This window comes from Nicotiana sylvestris, chromosome 3 (assembly GCF_000393655.2).
Source record: "Nicotiana sylvestris chromosome 3, ASM39365v2, whole genome shotgun sequence".
Classification (NCBI taxonomy): Eukaryota; Viridiplantae; Streptophyta; class Magnoliopsida; order Solanales; family Solanaceae; genus Nicotiana; species Nicotiana sylvestris.
The window spans coordinates 191,023,001-191,041,095 of NC_091059.1; the positions used below are offsets into that span (position 1 = coordinate 191,023,001).

The window sequence follows — 18,095 nt, forward strand, 5'->3', positions numbered from 1 at the left end:
TCTTACTCGAATAACATCTTTTTCTCTTCATCGATGTTTTCGCATAATATTTAAAAATTATATTTAATTATTAGAAAAATAGTTAATTAAGTACATACATCTTAATTTAATAGTAAGAATATATAGTGTCCTCCCCTTAGAATTATAAGTTGAAACATATTTCATATAAAAATTGTCGTAAACAAATATAAGCAAAAGACAATGTAATACTGTTATTTCTCCCCAAACAATATTTATGTTAAGACAATGTAATATTATTATTTCTCCCAAACAATATAAGTAAATGATAATAGATCTTTGTGGTCCGGGCCTTATCTGGACCCCGCACATATAGTGCACCGAGCTTTCTTTAATATTTATATTAAAGTCCTAAATATTAGGACTTCCTACATAATTTAACACAAGAAATACTTTATAACCAAATTAGTTGATTTCAAAGTACTGTATATTACGATAATAACTAAATTACGATTTTATCTAATGTGAAGTTTAATTTTAAATGGTAAAAAAAAGGCGAACGATATTTCATTAAGGGCCTTCGTTCATTTAATATAGATAGATAGAACGATATGTAAGTTATTATGTATTCTAGAAATTAATCAATTTAGTAGTGTACTTGATTAATCTTCTCTTTTTTTAACGTTTTAATTTAAAATCCTACAAATGATATGGAGATTAGACGTGGTAAAAAGCTAGTATTGTTTTTCCTTTTGAAACAAAAGTCTTTATTGTATTAAAATCACGACTTCCTATTGCAAATAAAATTGTAATACAATCTAATAAGGAAAGATTAACAAATTAATTCTAGGTGATTTAAAAGTTCTAACTTTAGAAAAATTAGCATAAATGGTAATTGAATGTTTATTCCTAAATATTAGGAAGACAACTTAAATTGCAATTTTATCTAGTGTAAAGTCGATTTTTTAAGGGTAAAAAAGTCGAACGACATTTCGCTAAGGGCGTTCGTGCTTTTAATATAGTATATAGATATAGATTAAATCAACCCTTGATAATGTAGAAATAGCATCCTCTTGTTACATTTCGGCTTTGTCTTAAAAAGTAAGTGCTATTATGGAATATCAAATTTTACACGTGAAATTTCAAGTCAATGGCAGAAAAGTGGCTATTTTTGAATAACTTACCAATTAATACAATCTCACTTTCCAAAAATTAACACCGATATTCTTGTGGGCTTTTACATCAACGGGAATGTGTCGGTTCTGAGAGTTGTAGGTCCGGCCCAAGTTAGGCAAAGTAGTTGAAATACTAGGGTTTATATTAAAAGGGACACGCCGTCACACTCTCGGGGTATCAACTCGCATTTCTTGGTTATGGAGTTAGACAGGTCTGACCCTAGGTAAAAAATTTGGGATTGATGCGTAGTGGTTTTTGCTCAAGAGTAATATACTATTTTTAGATTGATGTGGTAATTATCTCGTGTTACTTTGGTTGTCTTCTATATTTGATTACTTTCTTATTTTCATATCGATTATATTATCTTTATTTATGCAGTTTCACAAAACATCTGGAGGTTCAGTTTGTCTAGGCTTTTATTACATGCTCTAGCTTTGTATCTTCTAGTTTGTGATGGAAATTACTCTTTTAGCTGAGTCAAACCATTCAATCTTCACATTTAAAGTGACATTATGCTAGATTTCTGTGTCCAGAAACTGTATATATCTATTTTGTGTTTCCTCTGCTACTAGATGCATAACATAAAAAATACATATCACTTCTAGTTGTTCGGCTTTGATGTTATTTGCAAATAATGAATTATATTAATGTTTATATTATTATGTGGTTACAAAGAGAACTTAATATATTCCAAAAGGTTTCATGCCTGATCATTGCCATATTACTAGCTCTTATCTAATACATCTCTTATACATATCTGTTGGATTATTGCACTATATGGTTATAGAAGTTTCATTTCTCTGTCTGAAGGATATAGGTTTTGTATTACTTTTATCTGCTATAGACTCATATCTTCTTATTCTTAGGCAAAATATCTTTGAGCCCAAATTAGTTTATGCCCAAATGTTTTATTTTATTTTTAATAGAATTTCTTGTACTCATCAGCTATGACGACAATTCACTTAATAGAGTTGGTATTTCCAGTTCCCGAGTAACAATGTCGAGAAAGAGATGATTCATAATATTTAGAAGTTAAAGAGGTTGGAAACGTGATGCCTTAATGATGTGTGGTGAGTCAATTGGCGTAGAGCTCTGTCCTAGTAAAGTCTGTTGGCCATATTAAATAATACGCATTGTAAAGAAAATGATTCTAAGTAACATCAGAAATTTGAAGTGGTAGAGAAAAAAGTTGTAGGTAAGTGCAAAGGATTCCTTTAGTTCTCAAGACAGTTACTAGTTTATTAAGTTCCGAATAAGAGATTGAAGAGCCAACACATTTAAAGAAGTGAAATGTGAGGCTTACAATTTGTTGAGAAGTGAATGTGGAAGCTCACATATTTGACTTTTCAAATCTCCACTCTCCAATCTTTGATTTGGAGCTTAATAGGCCCACAAATGTCTTTAGAGCTAAGGGTAAACCTTTGCACTTTTCTTCAATTCTTTTTCCAACCTCTTCAAGTTCCGAAAGTTTCTTAGAATGCGTGTTTTCAAATGCGCATCTCTTGTATAAAGGCCAACAACTTCACTGGACAGAGTTACCACACTAACTGGCCACTACACATCATCAAAACAACACTTTTCTTATGCGAATTGGCTCTCTTTGACGCGTTAACTACAATGGCAACCTCATGGAAGAGTGCGGAGATTCCAAATTTTTAAGCAGACTTCATCGAGAAAGAGGCAGCTTGAAAGTTGAAACTGCGTGTTATGTGCTCCTGACTAACTTTCTTGACTTTTGGGGTTCCTGCACCCATGTTTTTTATTGTCATTCTCCATTACTCTCTTCTTCCTTTTCCCAATCTCACCCCAGCAAATCTGTAAAGTCAATTTCCTTCTCTTCCTTGCAAGATTTCATAGTTTGTGCAGAAAATTCTCATCTCCTGTAATGTCTGAGTTTAGGTTTACTAAGAAGTTTGGGTAAGCAGTAGCTGTGGTTAAAATTTGCTCACCTTCTACTTTGTAAAGTTACAGAAGTTATAGTTGATTATTTTGATGTATGCTTCTCTAGAATTTATAGGGTGATTAGGAAAATTTTGATACTGTGAATGTTGGATGACATGCTTTTCAAAGATGGGAAGCGTTTTAGATTTATGGCAGGGATTTGCATTATTACTACATATCACGGTTCTGGAGGTAATGTAGTCCGTGGCTCTCCTATATTTCTTTGATACTTCAAATTCAAGTGTATAATGTTGTTCCTTTGTATTTTCATATGTGGAAACTAGTTCTTGTGAAATCACAATGAAAGGTCATAACAAGTGAGGATTGATTTTCTATATATCATAGACTAGTTTTTGAAGGCGTTGCAATAAATTCTCTCCCACTTGTGGGATTACACTGGGTTTGTTGTTGTTGCAGATAGAGTACAATTGTCATCGTTTAGTGTTTCATAGAAGATGAGTGGATGCTGAACTTTACTTTTATTTTTTACCCCGTAATATTCTATTGTAAAAAATTGTTATGTATATACTGAATTTAGTAGTGGAAGGATAGACTGCTGAGACAAAGGCATTTTGCTTGAATACTGCACAAAAGAAGGCCAACTGGTTTTGGAAGGTATTGCAGACCTTTTCTAATTTGATCTACTGTATTTTTTGTTCACTTCATAAGCCACAGCCTCTCTTATGTGCTTTTGCATATATCTAGTTGTCGATACTTATCATAATGTTCTGTTCTTTCTTTAATCAATTGAATTGGACTTTAGTCTCTTGATCTATATGATACAGACTATATTTTAGATCTGGGTATCACCAATTGAAGATCAGGGAGCAGGATATTTCGAAAATAGCTTTCGGGACCCGGTAGGAGCACTTTGAGTTTCTGGTGTATAGTCCTCCAGTTGTGGCCCCTGTGAAGAGTTGGAGAATGATTTAAGATCAACGGAGCTTCTAAGAATTAAAGAATGAATGAGATAAAGCTTCATAGCAAAAGCTTGAAAATAATGTATGTGGAGCTTGGTTTGTTGAAGAGACACAGGCATTAACCATCTTCTAGTACAACCTCGAACATTTTGAAGCTTGAAGATATATTATGTAATAGCTTGAAAATAATGTATTTTCAACCCTGGATTAGTCCACCAAAACTTAGTCCTCTCAAATGGTAGATTAATGATTGTCTTGTTCATCAGATGTTACAGTGAGCTTCTAACGATTGAATGCCTGAATGTGCATGCATTTTGTATGTACCCAGAACTTGTTGACACTTTTGCAGACCATTTCAATGCAATTCTCTTGCTACTTGGCTAGTTTGACTGCAATGTGCAGAAAATCGAGAAACCAAACCGAACCAAAGTGATTGGACATGTATTAATTTACTTTTAAATGTTGTGATTTTAAGTATTACTGGTGCCTTATATTAGAAAGTGTTTTTGAGAGATTTGTCATTATTACTTCTCATTCTCTACAATATTTGTTCATTTTCGCCATTTAAATATAACTATTCAATAATGTTATATGGCAGGTTGCATTGGATTGTGATTTTTCAAAACCGAAGAACACAATACCAAACCGAATAACCAAATGCACACCCCTTAAATCCGAATAATGCACGCCCCTAAATGTGCCTATTGATAATAACAGAGGATCATTGGAGATTGCCGGGGTGGTGGTGTCATTTGAACACAGGCCTGGACTTCGCTACTGGAATAGCTCTTTACCACAAATCTGAAATTGTTTGGAATGAAGTGCGTAAAATAAAATTGAGAGCTAATAGCAAAATCAAAATCAAAGATGCTGCTGCTAGTTGCTATCTTCTCAAAGTCATGCCTAGAATATTCTGAAGAAGGTCCAAAAAAATATTCAAAGACAAAACTCCGAGAACGTACAAAGTATTGGTCAGCTGAAGATTTGCTTCAGCGAAGCTACTGTTGCCTCAAAGAGAAGCTGAACATGTCGAATTTCGCCACAGATGGCACTCTCTTTGGACCTGAATACCAACATCTCCTGATCCATTACCGCCTTCGCCTGGTCCATTGTCTCCATCGTGCTCTTGGCTGCCATTAGTTCTCTCTCCAGATCTTTTATCTTCATATCCTTCTCTTCAATCTCTTTTTCAGCTCTTGTCTTCTCAAGATTGCAGTTTTTTATTCTGCCATCTACTTCTTCCAACTTGTCTACGAAGTGATTTTGCCTCTCGTTGTTCAACAGTATATCATTCAAGCCACGTTTATACAGAATAACATCAAATCCATTTTCCTCCCAGTCCTTGACAAATGCCAGCATGTCATTAATGAGAGATGAATTACTAAGTTCTGTGGATGTTAACTTTGGTATCTTCTCAACAACGTAAGCATAATTTATCATCTTTTGTAAAGCCATGTCTTCTCGTTTATTCTCCTCATATTGAGCTAATGGTGAAAAATGTGGATTTTGTGGACTCCTTGCAAATACTTCCGCAGATTCAACTATTCCCCAAAGAGTGGAGTTCTTCCTAAATGGAAGAACTAGACTCTGCTCAGGCGTACTGATGGAATTAAGTTCAGTATCTGGCGTTCCATCAGGTTGTTGAGTACTGGTCTCAACACATGGTTGGTCTGCTGCAGCAGAGACACCTGCAAAATGATGACTAGATTAACCATGCTACTAACAGGGCTAAAAGAAGGTGATCAGGACAAAAATAATAGAAAACTGAGCAATATCAAAAATGACAGGCACCTAAGTGGAGCACTATTTAGTTGGAAATAGCACTGCAAGTTGACCTATCAGTTCAATCTCAAATCTTTTATTTTTCAAAAAGACCTGATTGATCACATCATTTGAAAATGAACATGGGAATTGTCAACTGGGCAACTCAGGAAGCTGGCTCAAGTACTACTTTGATTGGTAGTGGTTATCTTCCATCTAATATTTAACACCAAGTAACCCAACTAGAGTATATCTTTTTAAGGGAAATACTAATGTGGCTAGCTAACCTGGATAAGGAAGAAAGTTTTGAAATACTTTTTCCTTCTTAAAATCTTGAAAAATCATCAAACTTGAGCTTGTATCAAATTTTAAGGTCTACTTGAGCTCAAACTCACAAAACCTATCCATAACTAACTCCGATCTTGCACTAGCGCTTCGATGTACAGGTGTTTTCTGTTCAACTGCAGTTCCTGTTACAACTTGAAAGTGAAGACATTCAGGATGCCTAATTTTAGAAACCTCTCTTTCATATTATAATAGTATCAAATAGTGCAGACAGCTCATCAAGCTACCGAAATAAAAGTTAAAACCAGTAGGAATAATTTAAGTATTTAACATTAGAACGCAATCACTTTGACAACCACAAACTTTGTGTGACGATCCGGCCAGTCGTCTCATGAGTTACCGCTCCGTTTTTACCATTTCTGCTTCTTTATGCTTTGTTTATCCGTGTTATGTGGTATCGGGTTGGTCAGATCGAATCCGGATTGATTTTGGTAAGGTTTGAGACACTTGGTCTCTTTTGAGGAAGTTTAAGTTGGAAAAGTCAACCGGATGTTGACTTATGTGTTAGAGGGCTCGGATGTGAGTTCCGCTGATTCGGATAGCTTCGGGAGGTGATTTGGTACTTAGGAGCGTGATCGGAATGAGTTTTGGAGGTTCGGAGTAGATTTAGGATTGAATTGACGAAGTTGATATTTTGGCGATTTTCGGTTGGTAGGCGAGATTTTGATATAGGGGTCGGTATGGAATTCCGAGAGTTGCAGTAGCTCCGTTGTGTCATTTGGGATGTGTGTGCAAAATTTCAGGTCATTCGGAGGTGGTTGGGTTGGGTTTTTTATCAAAAGCATAATTTAGAAGATTTTGGAATTCTTAGGCTTGAATCCGATGCGAATTTGGTATTTCGATATTGTTTTGAGCGTTCCGAAGGTTGGAACAAGTTTGAATGAGGTTATGAGATATGTTGGCATCTTTGGTTGAGCTCCCGAGGGCCTCGGGTGAGTTTCGGAGGGCTGAACGGATCATTTTAAGTTGAAGAAAATTGCATGTTTTGGTTTCAGCTGTTGCAGGTATTTTACTCTTCGCGTTCGCGAAGGGTCAGTTGAGGAAGGTGGAATTTAAGCCTTCGCGTTCGCGAAGGGCTGGATGTTTGTGCATCGCGTTCACGAGAAGGGGAGCGCGTTCGCGAAGGGCTGGATGTTTGTGCATCGCGTTCACGAGAAGGGGAGCGCGTTCGCGTAGAGGAAATTGGTCAGTTGGGTTTGAGGTCGAGTTGTTCATCGCGTTCGCGATGGGCATGTCGCGTTCGCGTAAGAGGATTTTTGGTCAAAGTCATTTTGTGTTTTGCAAACGCGAGGCTTTGACCGCATTCGCGAAGAAGGAATTAAGGCCTGGGCAGAATGTTTAAATACTCGTCTTGTCCGCGATTTTGGGGTTTATTTCTTCCATTGTTAGTCGTTTTTGGAGCTATTTGAAGGGGATTGAAGAATGATTCAAAGGGAATCACTTGGAGGTAAGATTCTTGGACTTAAAACTCGATTCTAATATGAATTCCACCTAAATAATCATGGACATTAAGCCAAAAATTGAAGAACTAGGGCTTGGAAACTTAGACCTTTGCTTGAGGATTTAAAGGACTATTTGAGGTCGGATTTCAGAACTTTTGATATGTGGGAACTCGTGGGGAGACAAGGAATTTATTGATGTAAAAATTATCGAATTTCGAGACGCGGGCCCGGGGGTCGGGTTTTGGTAATTTCAGGATTTATGTTGTAAATTGATTATTTTCGCTTGGGCTTCGTTCCCTTAGCATATTTTGACGTCCTCGTTCTTATTTTGGATAGATTGGACGCGAGTGGAGGCCGATTCGAGGGGCAAAGGCGTCGCGAGCTAGAGATTTGACCGGTTCGAGGTAAGTAATGATTATAAATGATGTTATGAGGGTTCGAAACCCCGGATTGCACATCGTAGTGCTATATTGAGGTGACGCACACGCTTGATGGCGAGCGTGGGGTCGTGCACTGTTGGGGATTGTGACTTGGTCCGTCCCGAATGACTATTTTACCGCGTATTTGACTGAAAACTATTTGCTATCATCATGATTTGGGCTGAATGCCATATTTGGGTCTTGTGCCAACTATTTGAACCCTTCGGGGATTTTTATTGATATTTCCTCACTGTTTTGACTTTATACTTGAACTCAACCATGATATATTTCACTGTTTTCGTACTCAGCCATGTTTACTATGTTTTAAATACTTAAATGATCTTTTAAATAATAATTGGGCTGAGAATCACTGTTTTACTGTTGCCCGAGGGGCTTGTGAGGATTTTGACTGAGTAAGGCCGAGGGCCTATGTTGTGAGGAAACATTTTGCCCGAGGGGCTTGTGAGGATTTTGACTGAGTAAGGCCGAGGGCCTATGTTGTGAGGAAACATTTGATACTGATTATGAGGCCGAGGGCCTGAGCTATGTACACCACGAGGTGGCTTGATTGATATGAGGCCGAGAGCCTAGTGATGATGCCACGAGTTGGCTTGATATTGCGCTTGGGTCGTAAGGGGCCCCTCCAGGAGTCTGCATGCCCCAGTGAGCACGAGTACCCATTGTGATGTGAGATTGAGTCCGAGGGGCTGGTATTGTTCTGAGATGTTGCCCGAGGGGCAGATTTGTTGATACTGTGCCCGAGAGGCGAACCTTTATGTGTTTATCTTTTCTTAATTGCCTGTCAATTACCTGCTTAATTGTTGAAAAAGGCTTTTCATGAAGTTAAATCTGAGTTAAAGGATTTTTACCTATCTTTCACCGGCTTACTGTTTTTAATGGTTTTACTGCTTCATTATAGCATGCTTTGTGCCTTACGTAATTTCCTGCTTTCAGTCTTTATTTATGATTATTACTCACAGAGTTGGAGTTCTCACTTTAATCTCTGCACCCTGTGTGTAGATTCAGGCGTATCTGGTCCCGCTCCCGAGTGCTGATCATTTCCGGCTCAGGCGGATCCGAGGAATCTCTAGATAGTTGTTGGCGTTCGCAGCCCAGAGCTCTTCCCTATCTTATTTCTTCATATTCTTAGTTTCTGTATTAAACTCTACTGTTTGATTTGGAGTATTCCGAATTGTTTAGATGCTCATGACTAGTGACACACCGGTATCGGACTATGTTGGGTTATTTTCCGCAAATTATGTTTTAAACTGCTTAAACCTTGGTTTAATTGCTTATGCTTATTACGGTTTCTTAATGTTTAACTGCTTAAAGATTGAACTTGGAGACTGGCTGGCCTTGTCTTCACGAGAGGCGCCATCACGATCGGGTTTGGGGTTTAGGGTCGTGACACTTTGCTAGATAGGAATTACTACACGCCATTAAGATGAGCAATCACAAATAGGATATGTGAGTACCGTCTGAAATATTGGGCTAAATTGCATTGCTTTACCTGCTGAAGTATTTATACAACTAGTTGAAGATAACTCAACTTGCTTTGTTGCATTCTGTTCATTAACCACTTCATGGAGAGTGCTTTCAACTACTTGTTTCTCCACACCTGGTATCAAGCAGAACATTTATGCAATGAGGAAACAAAACTGTACACCAAAATCAGTTACCTTGTGGCACAGCAAGTGATCGGTGGTCAGACAGGTCCCCAGTGTTTCTTTTGCTGCTACCCTGGATAACAAAGAAAAGAAAGCAAACACCAGAATTGATAAGGAACAGAAAAGTGAACTAATTGAGGAGAAATTTCAGGGAACCAAAGCGTATAGAATATTCATACTTTAATCAGTGAAATCTTTTACATCATGCAAATATTTTGTCAGGCCCCATACAGCAAGTATAATCAAAGCATCTGGGTGATGGTATTCTGTTAACCCAAGTATCATATGCATATGTCTGTTACCAGATTCTATATAATAGAATAGACACAGATGAATGAGCCCTATAATAACATGTTACCTCAACAATCAGAAATCCAGAATCACTTTGCTTCCCATCCTTATCTCTGGTGCGCTTGGGAAATTCTTGATTCTCCAACGCAAAAGAAACATGTTTTCTACTTTTTAACTTCTTCAGCGGCTGTAACCCGCCAGTCTCAGTATCCAACATCTCCGGTCTCTTCTTCAAAGAGGCTGTAGCCTTGATGCCAATTTAGTTGTTAAGTTCTTGACGAGTAGTTATCAAAACCCAAGTAGAGAGAAAAATATAGTAACTTACCCCCATCATTAGAATGTTCAGTTTCGGCTGGTGAACAATCAATTCTTTCCTCCACGCCATGACTTGATTGATTATCAACAGAACCAACTACTCTTGGTTTTCCGATCTGCAAAAGTCAGCACCAAAAACAGTCAAGCTCTAGGAAACTCTTTCTTCCCTTCTATTTTCCTAGTGTGACATATTTGGGATGTAAATCAACAGCCTTTGTCTAAACATTGCTGAAGCAATCAGCTTATAGCAACTGAATATGTTTACTTGACAATCAGATTGTGAATATTCCAAGTACGTTGGCAATCATACGAGATGTATTCAGTACCCAGTGAAGTTCAATTCATTATAGATCAGATCTTAGAGCTTATTTATCAAAATACATATTGATAATCAATTCTTTCCTCCACGCCATGACTTGATTGATTATCAACTGAACCAACTACTCTTGGTTTTCCGATCGGCAAAAGTCAGCACCAAAAACAGTCAAGCTCTAGGAAACTCTTTCTTCCCTTCTATTTTCCTAGTGTGACATATTTGGTATGTAAATCAACAGCCTTTGTCTAAACATTGCTGAAGCAATGAGCTTATAGCAACTGAATATGTTTATTTGACAATCAGATTGTGAATATTCCAAGTACGTTGGCAATCATACGGGATGTATTCAGTACCCAGTGAAGTTCAATCAGATCTTAGAGCTTATTTATCAAAATACATATTGGAGAAGCAAAATATGTTCTTCAAGAAACATGATTTTGGAATCTAAGTCTCTTCTGGGCTGGTAAAGAAAATAATAAGACATCCAGAATTTACCAAGAAAAAAAGAAAAGGGCGATTTGCAGCCGTACCCTATATTTGTAAATTATTGATTTGATAGTCATCTGACAAAAAATCCGTAATAATATGACAATTATACCCCTGACAAATGATGCATCACGCATTAATCGCTTTAGTTCTCAGTTGCATGGGGCGCCCCTTTTTAACCTGTACCAGCTTTGTTTTTCTATTTTCATCCGTACCCCTTTTTTTGTTAAAAGCGTTTTAAAAAGACGATTTTGCCCTTTAATAAAAGAGTACTTTCTCTCCAAGTATACGACATATTGTCTATTTTCTCTCTCCCCCCTTCTTCGCGTTTTTGATTTGTTCTTCTCTGAAATCAAACGGTTTTCGTCATTGCATTCTTCTTGATTTTGCAACTGACATTATGTATAATCACAGGTACGAATTTAATGGTTGCTTTTGTACATTGCATTAACTTTGTATGGGATTTTATTTTAGTATTATTTTTATGATTTAATTTCTGGGTTTTTTGTTGATAGTCATCTTAGTTGAACCATTTCCTTTTTTTATTTGTGGTAAAATAGTTTCCTACGGTTTACTTTGATTAGTGCATTAGTTTTGTAGGTTTTACTTTTACGATTGTGTTTTTAGGTATTTTGAAACTGTGTTTGTGATGAAAATTCTATATATTCTTCAGCGATTTTGGAGACGTTGAAATTTTTAAAATTTTTGAGAGTTAAATAGATGATGCTATTGAAGTGTGAAGTTTATAATATTTCAAGGAAAACTTAATTCTAGGAGCTAAAGTTTTGTTTTGTGATTTATATAAGTAAAGTATGTTTTGTCAGCAGTTTTTGTTATCTTTTTGATGAACTTCAGCATTATTGGAGTTGAATTTGTGTTCTGTATTTGTAAAAACTATAACATGTTTTCGCTAAAGATTTTGTTATGTAATTGCCGAACTTCAGTATTCTTTAGAGATGAGTTTTGTTCTGTATTTGCTGAGCTTCAACATTCGTAGAGCTGAAGTTAGATTGCTTTAAAATATAATTTAAGCTAAATTGTGCTGAAGTTTTAACTGATCTTTTAAATAATGTTCTGAAATTATTTTTCCTACCTTTAATTTTTTTTCGAACAGATGGCATCTACGAAATCCAAATCACCTAAAATACGTAAAGCTCCTTCAGTCCCTGTTGATGTACCTACAAAACGATATTATGAGTTTGGAGATTGGTTTAACTGTCGTGCTTACTGGAAAGGGAACTATGATTTGAAGTGTTTAATTGCAACTTTTTTGACTCCTGCACAACAGGATAAGCTGAATAATGGTACATTATGGCTATGGAGAATTTCCATTGTAGCATGAAATTGGTTCATTGTTTGATTCTTTCTCGCATATTCACCAATGATCGAGATTCCATTAGTTTCAAGATTTTTGGCCGTGATATGTTCTTCGGCCTTGAAGACTTTCACATTATGTGTGGTTTGAGGATCACAACACATAATGTTGAAAAACCAATTAAACGATGCAGTAAGATTCTGAAGCGCTATTTTGGGAAGTCTAAGGGTGTGACTTTTAAGGACATTCGAGACTATATGACCTGGAATAAAATTAAAAAGAATGATGTGAATTTCAAACACGCATGCGAGAGTGATGAAGATGCTGTGAAGCTTATGAAAATTCTTGTTGTGGAGTCTATTTTGTTGGAAGAAAGAATGAATCAACTATGTTGGAGGAGTATGCAGCTATTGTTGAAGATGATCAGGCTTGTGCTGATTATCTTTGGGGTAATAGTCTTATGAGAAACTCATTACCTCAATGAAACATTCTTTAGACAACCAGGACAAAAATAATCCAACGGAGTATACTGTGGGTGGATTTCCATATCCATTGTGTGTTTGGTTCTATGAGTGCTTCCCAGATATTCGGGACAAGTATTTAAAAGAGGACGACTTCCTTGATGCCCCTCAAGTTCCCAGGATTTTTATGTATCTTTGGGAGAGCCTACATTTAAAGAACTTCATGAAGATTACTTCAATAATCATTGTGTGTAAATTAATGTTCATTATTTTTCTGTAGTTTTGTTAATATGTTGACATATCTGTGTTATTTTTCATAATATAATTTTTTGTATTAAATAGAAATATGGGACATTTAGGATATTGGATATAATTCCTACCGAAGAGGAATTGAATTCAGTGCCTTTAATTGGACAATTACCATGCAGTCGCATTCGTTCAAAGGTACTGAATCTGATTCCTTCAACAAGTGAATCACCACATAGTCGAAGTCGATCAAAAGAAACCAATCGAACTCCTGTAATTGGAGAATCACCTCGTACCCAGAGTTGTTCTAACCGTTCTACAACGGCGTTTGACAATGAATTAGTCAACACAATATGTCATGTAAGTTTTGAGCTAAAGTTTTTGTTCTGTGTTTTGTAAAACTACAACATGTTTTGTCAGCAGTTTTTGTTCTGTTTGTGATGAACTTCAGCATTCTAGTAGCTGAAGTTTTGTTTTGTGTTTTGTAAAGTAAAATATGTTTTGTCTTTTACAAAAGACAGAACAAAAACTTCAGCTCAAAACTTACATGACATATTGTGTTGACTAATTCATTATCAAACGCCATTGTAGAACGGTTAGAAAGATTCTTGGTACGAGGTGATTCTCCAATTACAGGAGTTCGATTGGTTTCTTTTGATAGACTCCGACTACGTGGTGATTCACCAGTTGAAGGAACCGGATTAAGTACCTTTGAACGAATGCGGCTGCATGGTAATTGTCCAATTAAAGGCATTGAATTCAATTCCTATTCAGTAGGAATTATATCTGATATCCTAAATGTCTGATACTTCTGTTTAATATAAAAAAAGTATATTATGAAAAATAAAATAAAACTGATACGTCAACATATTAACAAAACTACAGGAAAAAAAAAGGAAAACATAAAGAACATTAACTTACACCATGATTACTGAAGTAATCTTCATGAAGTTCTTTAAATTTAGGCTCTCCCAAAGATACATAATGTAACATCTTGGGACCTGAGGGGGCATCAAGTAAGTCGTCCTCTTTTAAATACTTGTGTCGAATATTTGGGAAGCGCTCATAGAACCAAACACATAATGGATGTGGAAATCCACCTACAATATACTCAGTTGGATTATTTTTGCCCTGGTAGTCTAAAGCATATTTCATTGAGGTAATGAGCGTCTCATAAGACGCATTACCCCAAGGATAATCAACACAAGCCTGATCTTCTTCAACAATAGCTGCATACTCCTCCAACACAGTTGATTCATTCTTTCTTCCAAACAAAATAGACTCCACAACAAGAATTTCCATAAGCTTCACAGCATCTTTATCACTCTCGCATACGTGTTTGAAATTCACATCATCCTTTTTAATTTTATTCCGGATCATATAGTCTCGAATGTCCTTCAAAATCCTTAGACTTCCCAAAATAGCGCTTCAGAATCTTACTGCATCATTTAATTGGTTTTTCAACATCATGTGATGTGATCCTCAAGCCGCACATAATGTGAAAGTCTTCAAGGCTGAAGAACACATTATGGCCAAAAATCTTGAAACTAATGGAATCTCGATCATTGGTGAATATGCGAGAAAGAATCAATCAATGAACCAACTTCATGCTGCAATGGAAATTCTCCATAGCCATAATGAGTACAAAGTGATGAAGTCCATTGAGTAGAAGTATATACAAATACCTTCTCATATGCTTTTTTGCTACTATCAGAATTCTTCCGCTTGTTCTGATCAGCAGCACTTGAACTTCCAAACTGAAGATCAGGCATCTGTTATCATGGCGTGCATAAAAAAAATCCATTTTGTTACTTAAGATACCATATGAAATTGGAAATTTGTAAACATCCAACTTCCTTGTATAAAAACGAAAAAGAGAAAATTTTGTCGACCTTAAGTAATTTACTACCTGTTCATGAGTCGGAACAGGGGGCACCCACTTTCCGCCAACCCAATCAACATGTAATCTCAAGTCATTTTGAGAAAACTCAAGCTCCTCATCCGGATCTTTAAAAGCGACCCGGAACCGGCTACCTTTACCACCATCATCACCAACAACCGAAGCAACCACTCCTTTCCACCAGCCAGCAAGATGAAATGCATCAACAACATCCTTCACCTTAAAGGACCTCCGCTCATCCACCGTCGCAAGCGGCGGCGGGGCGGGTCGTAAGAGGGACCGTTTTGTAATGAACTCGATTTTAGGTATTGATTCACTCACATCTTTTATGTCAGATAAGAGATGCTTGTACTGAACTAAGAAACCCCTTTTTTTCTTTTGGATAGGGTTTGGTTCCACAATGATGGCTTCGTACCAGGCTCCTCTATAACCCACTTCTTCTCTGGTGACTTCCACTTTATTGCCTATGCTGAAGGGCGCCAAATTATTAGTTGGTGATAAATTCCCCATTTCTAACTCCGTCTCCTCCATTGTCGCCATTGTTGCTCCGTGAAATTCTCTCTCATTTCTAGTTGAAGAGAATGAGAGCTGAGAAATGGGATTGTTAAAGAGAAGCGGGGCCCATATAAGTCCAGGTGTCAAAAATAAAATGTCCTCACACGTGTCTTCACATTATTTTCTTGGAGTACTGTTTCCACAAATGAATTTTAAAACTATAATACAATTATTTTTTGTTAATACGACAAAGTCAAATTGAAGTTGTTTATTTAGTACGTAAATTATAATTTTGTTGTCTCATTAAGTAAATTTCGTATTGCCCAGTATATGGGTTAATCCATTTTACTGCTTTCATTTTTCTTTGCTGTAGCTTAAGAAGTAGTAAATGATTGAAAGACTATGGTAGAGTTCTTTACACTATCGTTCCAATTTTATTGGATGTCCCGAAGGGACATAGTTCTTTATAGTAAGTTGATGATGCTTTGAAGTTTTTATTGTATTAGAGTCTCATTTTATTAAAGCTCTAGAAAATTGAAGACTTCGAATTTTCGGGACTTAATAGTATTTTTAAGACTTTAAGTTTGGAATTGATTTTCCTGTTAAGAAAAGGGAAACAACATTGATTTATTTTTTTTGGAATCTCAGGAAAATTCGCAGCCGCTAAAGTCTCTGTCATAGACTCTGCCGTTCGGGTGAGCACTCTGTGTGCATTGGGTAAACCCCCCGCTGTGTAATAACCTACAAACCACACAAAGAATGTAAACGGTACTAGGCAAATCCTATATAACGGACTCGACGCAGAAGGCATTGAGGGAGGACCGATCCCCGGTCTGAAACAACATAAATTGTGTAAAAACATTAACGTGCATCTGCAAACTGATAAGTAAGGTTTGCCTCAGTATTTTTACTCTTCGAATACAGGAAGAAGGCTCCTTATGCATGTCATTTCTATTGTTTTAACAATGAATTAGGAGAGAGTTTAGACAACGGATCTAATGTAATGATTACGGGTTCATGTGAATATAATATTTTTTAGATTTTATATTTGTTGTAAAAAAATTATTATATATAGGCAAATGGTCTTTCGCCACTTAAACTTGTACCCGATTATCATGCCAGTAATAAACTTTCAAAATTCTCATATGAACATTCTTGAGCATAAGTGAACTAATAAACACCTCTGACCTATGACTCAATCTACGTGGCATTAGTTATTCCTAGTCAGCTGTTGTGCATGTAAGTCACGTCTGGCAGGAGCGTGAATATGATTTTTTTTTAATGGCCAACGGTAATAAACCCAAGGGCCCATCTATTTAGAGGGCTTCTGTCAGCCAAATTGTATTAGTATTTTAAAAGAATTTATATAATTAGCATTTGACAAATGTCTTTGCATGAAAAGATAAAAGACAAGTGATCTTACTATCAAATGTGGCAGCCAACCTTTAAACCTTTTGATAAATGGCATATTCCTTTGGAGAAGTGGCAAATGAAGATAGCCACGTTGCAATCATTCACAAGGATATAAATATTCACTTATGGATATAAATAGCCTTCATTAGCCATTCATTCTCATCATCAGAAATCCTTCTCATACGTCACTCTCTTCTTCCTTCTAATTCCTTTTCTATAATATTTAATTAACATTACACATTAGTTGTTCTTCCTTTTTTCCTACTAGCTGGATTTGTATAATATTTAATTTTGTTGATTCCTATATTCTCTAAATAAAATAGAGGTAAGCTTGTTTAATCCTGAAGAAACATTTCACACAGCTGAAATAGTTTCTTAGGACAATGAACTCAAGCCAGTTGGTGTATTTCCGCTCATAAGTAATATTATTGTAGTATTATTATAATCGTTAATTTTCGGTGTCATTTCTCTACAACATTTCTCTACAATCTAAGAAACTATGACAAATAACACTGATGCTGAAAATACTACTAATACCTCCAATATTGGCGTTACATCTGCTGCTCCAGCCCTAGTTGCACTGCCATATGCCAGGCCATTTCCAGGTGTGTCAAAAATTGAAATTTTCGCCAATGAAAATTTCAAACGTTGGCAAGAACGTATTTTCTCATTGCTTGATGTCCATGGTGTTGCACATGCACTGCTGCATCCACAACCTAGTGCAGACGCTGATAATAAAATAGTGGAATTATGGCAATATGCCAATAAGGTATGCCGTCATACAATATTGCAAACTATTTCTAACGAACTGTTTGACGTGTAGTGCGGTTATAAAGAAGCAAAAGCTATATGGGAAGCTTTAATTAAAAAATTCACTGCTGAAGATGCTACAAAACAAAAATTTGAAGTAGGAAAATTTTATCAGAGGCAGATGAGAGATGATAAAGAGATGAACATACAAATCAACGAATTTCAAAAATTGTTAGAATATTTGAAGGCCGAGGGGATGTCTTTACCAGAGAAGTTTGCTGCGGGAGTATTAATTGAGAAGTTGCCTGACTCATTGAGTGACTACAAAAACAACTTAAAGCACAAACAGAAAAATTTCACCATTGAGGAAATTGTGACTCACATCTTAATTGAAGATTCCAACATAAAAGAATCTGCCAAAGCTAGGATGACAGCTCTTAAAGCAAACTTAGTGCAAAGCAGCAATAACAACTGCAAA

At 36.4% G+C, this 18,095-nt stretch overlaps 1 protein-coding gene and 1 long non-coding RNA gene across 3 annotated transcripts; one reads left to right on the forward strand and one right to left on the reverse strand.

Moving 5' to 3' along the window:
• The first annotated feature begins 1,196 nt into the window (after window positions 1-1,196).
• LOC104225481 (uncharacterized) lies at window positions 1,197-4,381 on the forward strand. Its single transcript, XR_710617.2, has 2 exons — window positions 1,197-3,690; window positions 3,861-4,381. It is a non-coding gene; the product is annotated as an uncharacterized lncRNA (long non-coding RNA).
• A 384-nt stretch (window positions 4,382-4,765) lies between these two features.
• Window positions 4,766-15,546, reverse strand: LOC104225480 (DUF724 domain-containing protein 3-like). Of its 2 annotated transcripts, XM_009777286.2 has the most exons (7): window positions 14,969-15,546; window positions 14,745-14,831; window positions 10,246-10,351; window positions 9,988-10,160; window positions 9,642-9,702; window positions 9,473-9,580; window positions 4,766-5,683 (listed from the first exon to the last, which is right to left on the reverse strand). In XM_009777286.2, exons 1-7 carry the CDS (start codon window positions 15,497-15,499, stop codon window positions 4,968-4,970), a joined length of 1,782 nt encoding a protein of 593 aa, XP_009775588.1. In that variant the 5' UTR covers window positions 15,500-15,546; the 3' UTR covers window positions 4,766-4,967. The 2 variants fall into 2 exon arrangements, with proteins under 2 accessions (XP_009775588.1, XP_009775589.1); XM_009777287.2 differs by lacking the exon at window positions 9,473-9,580.
• Between the last annotated feature and the right edge of the window lie 2,549 nt (window positions 15,547-18,095).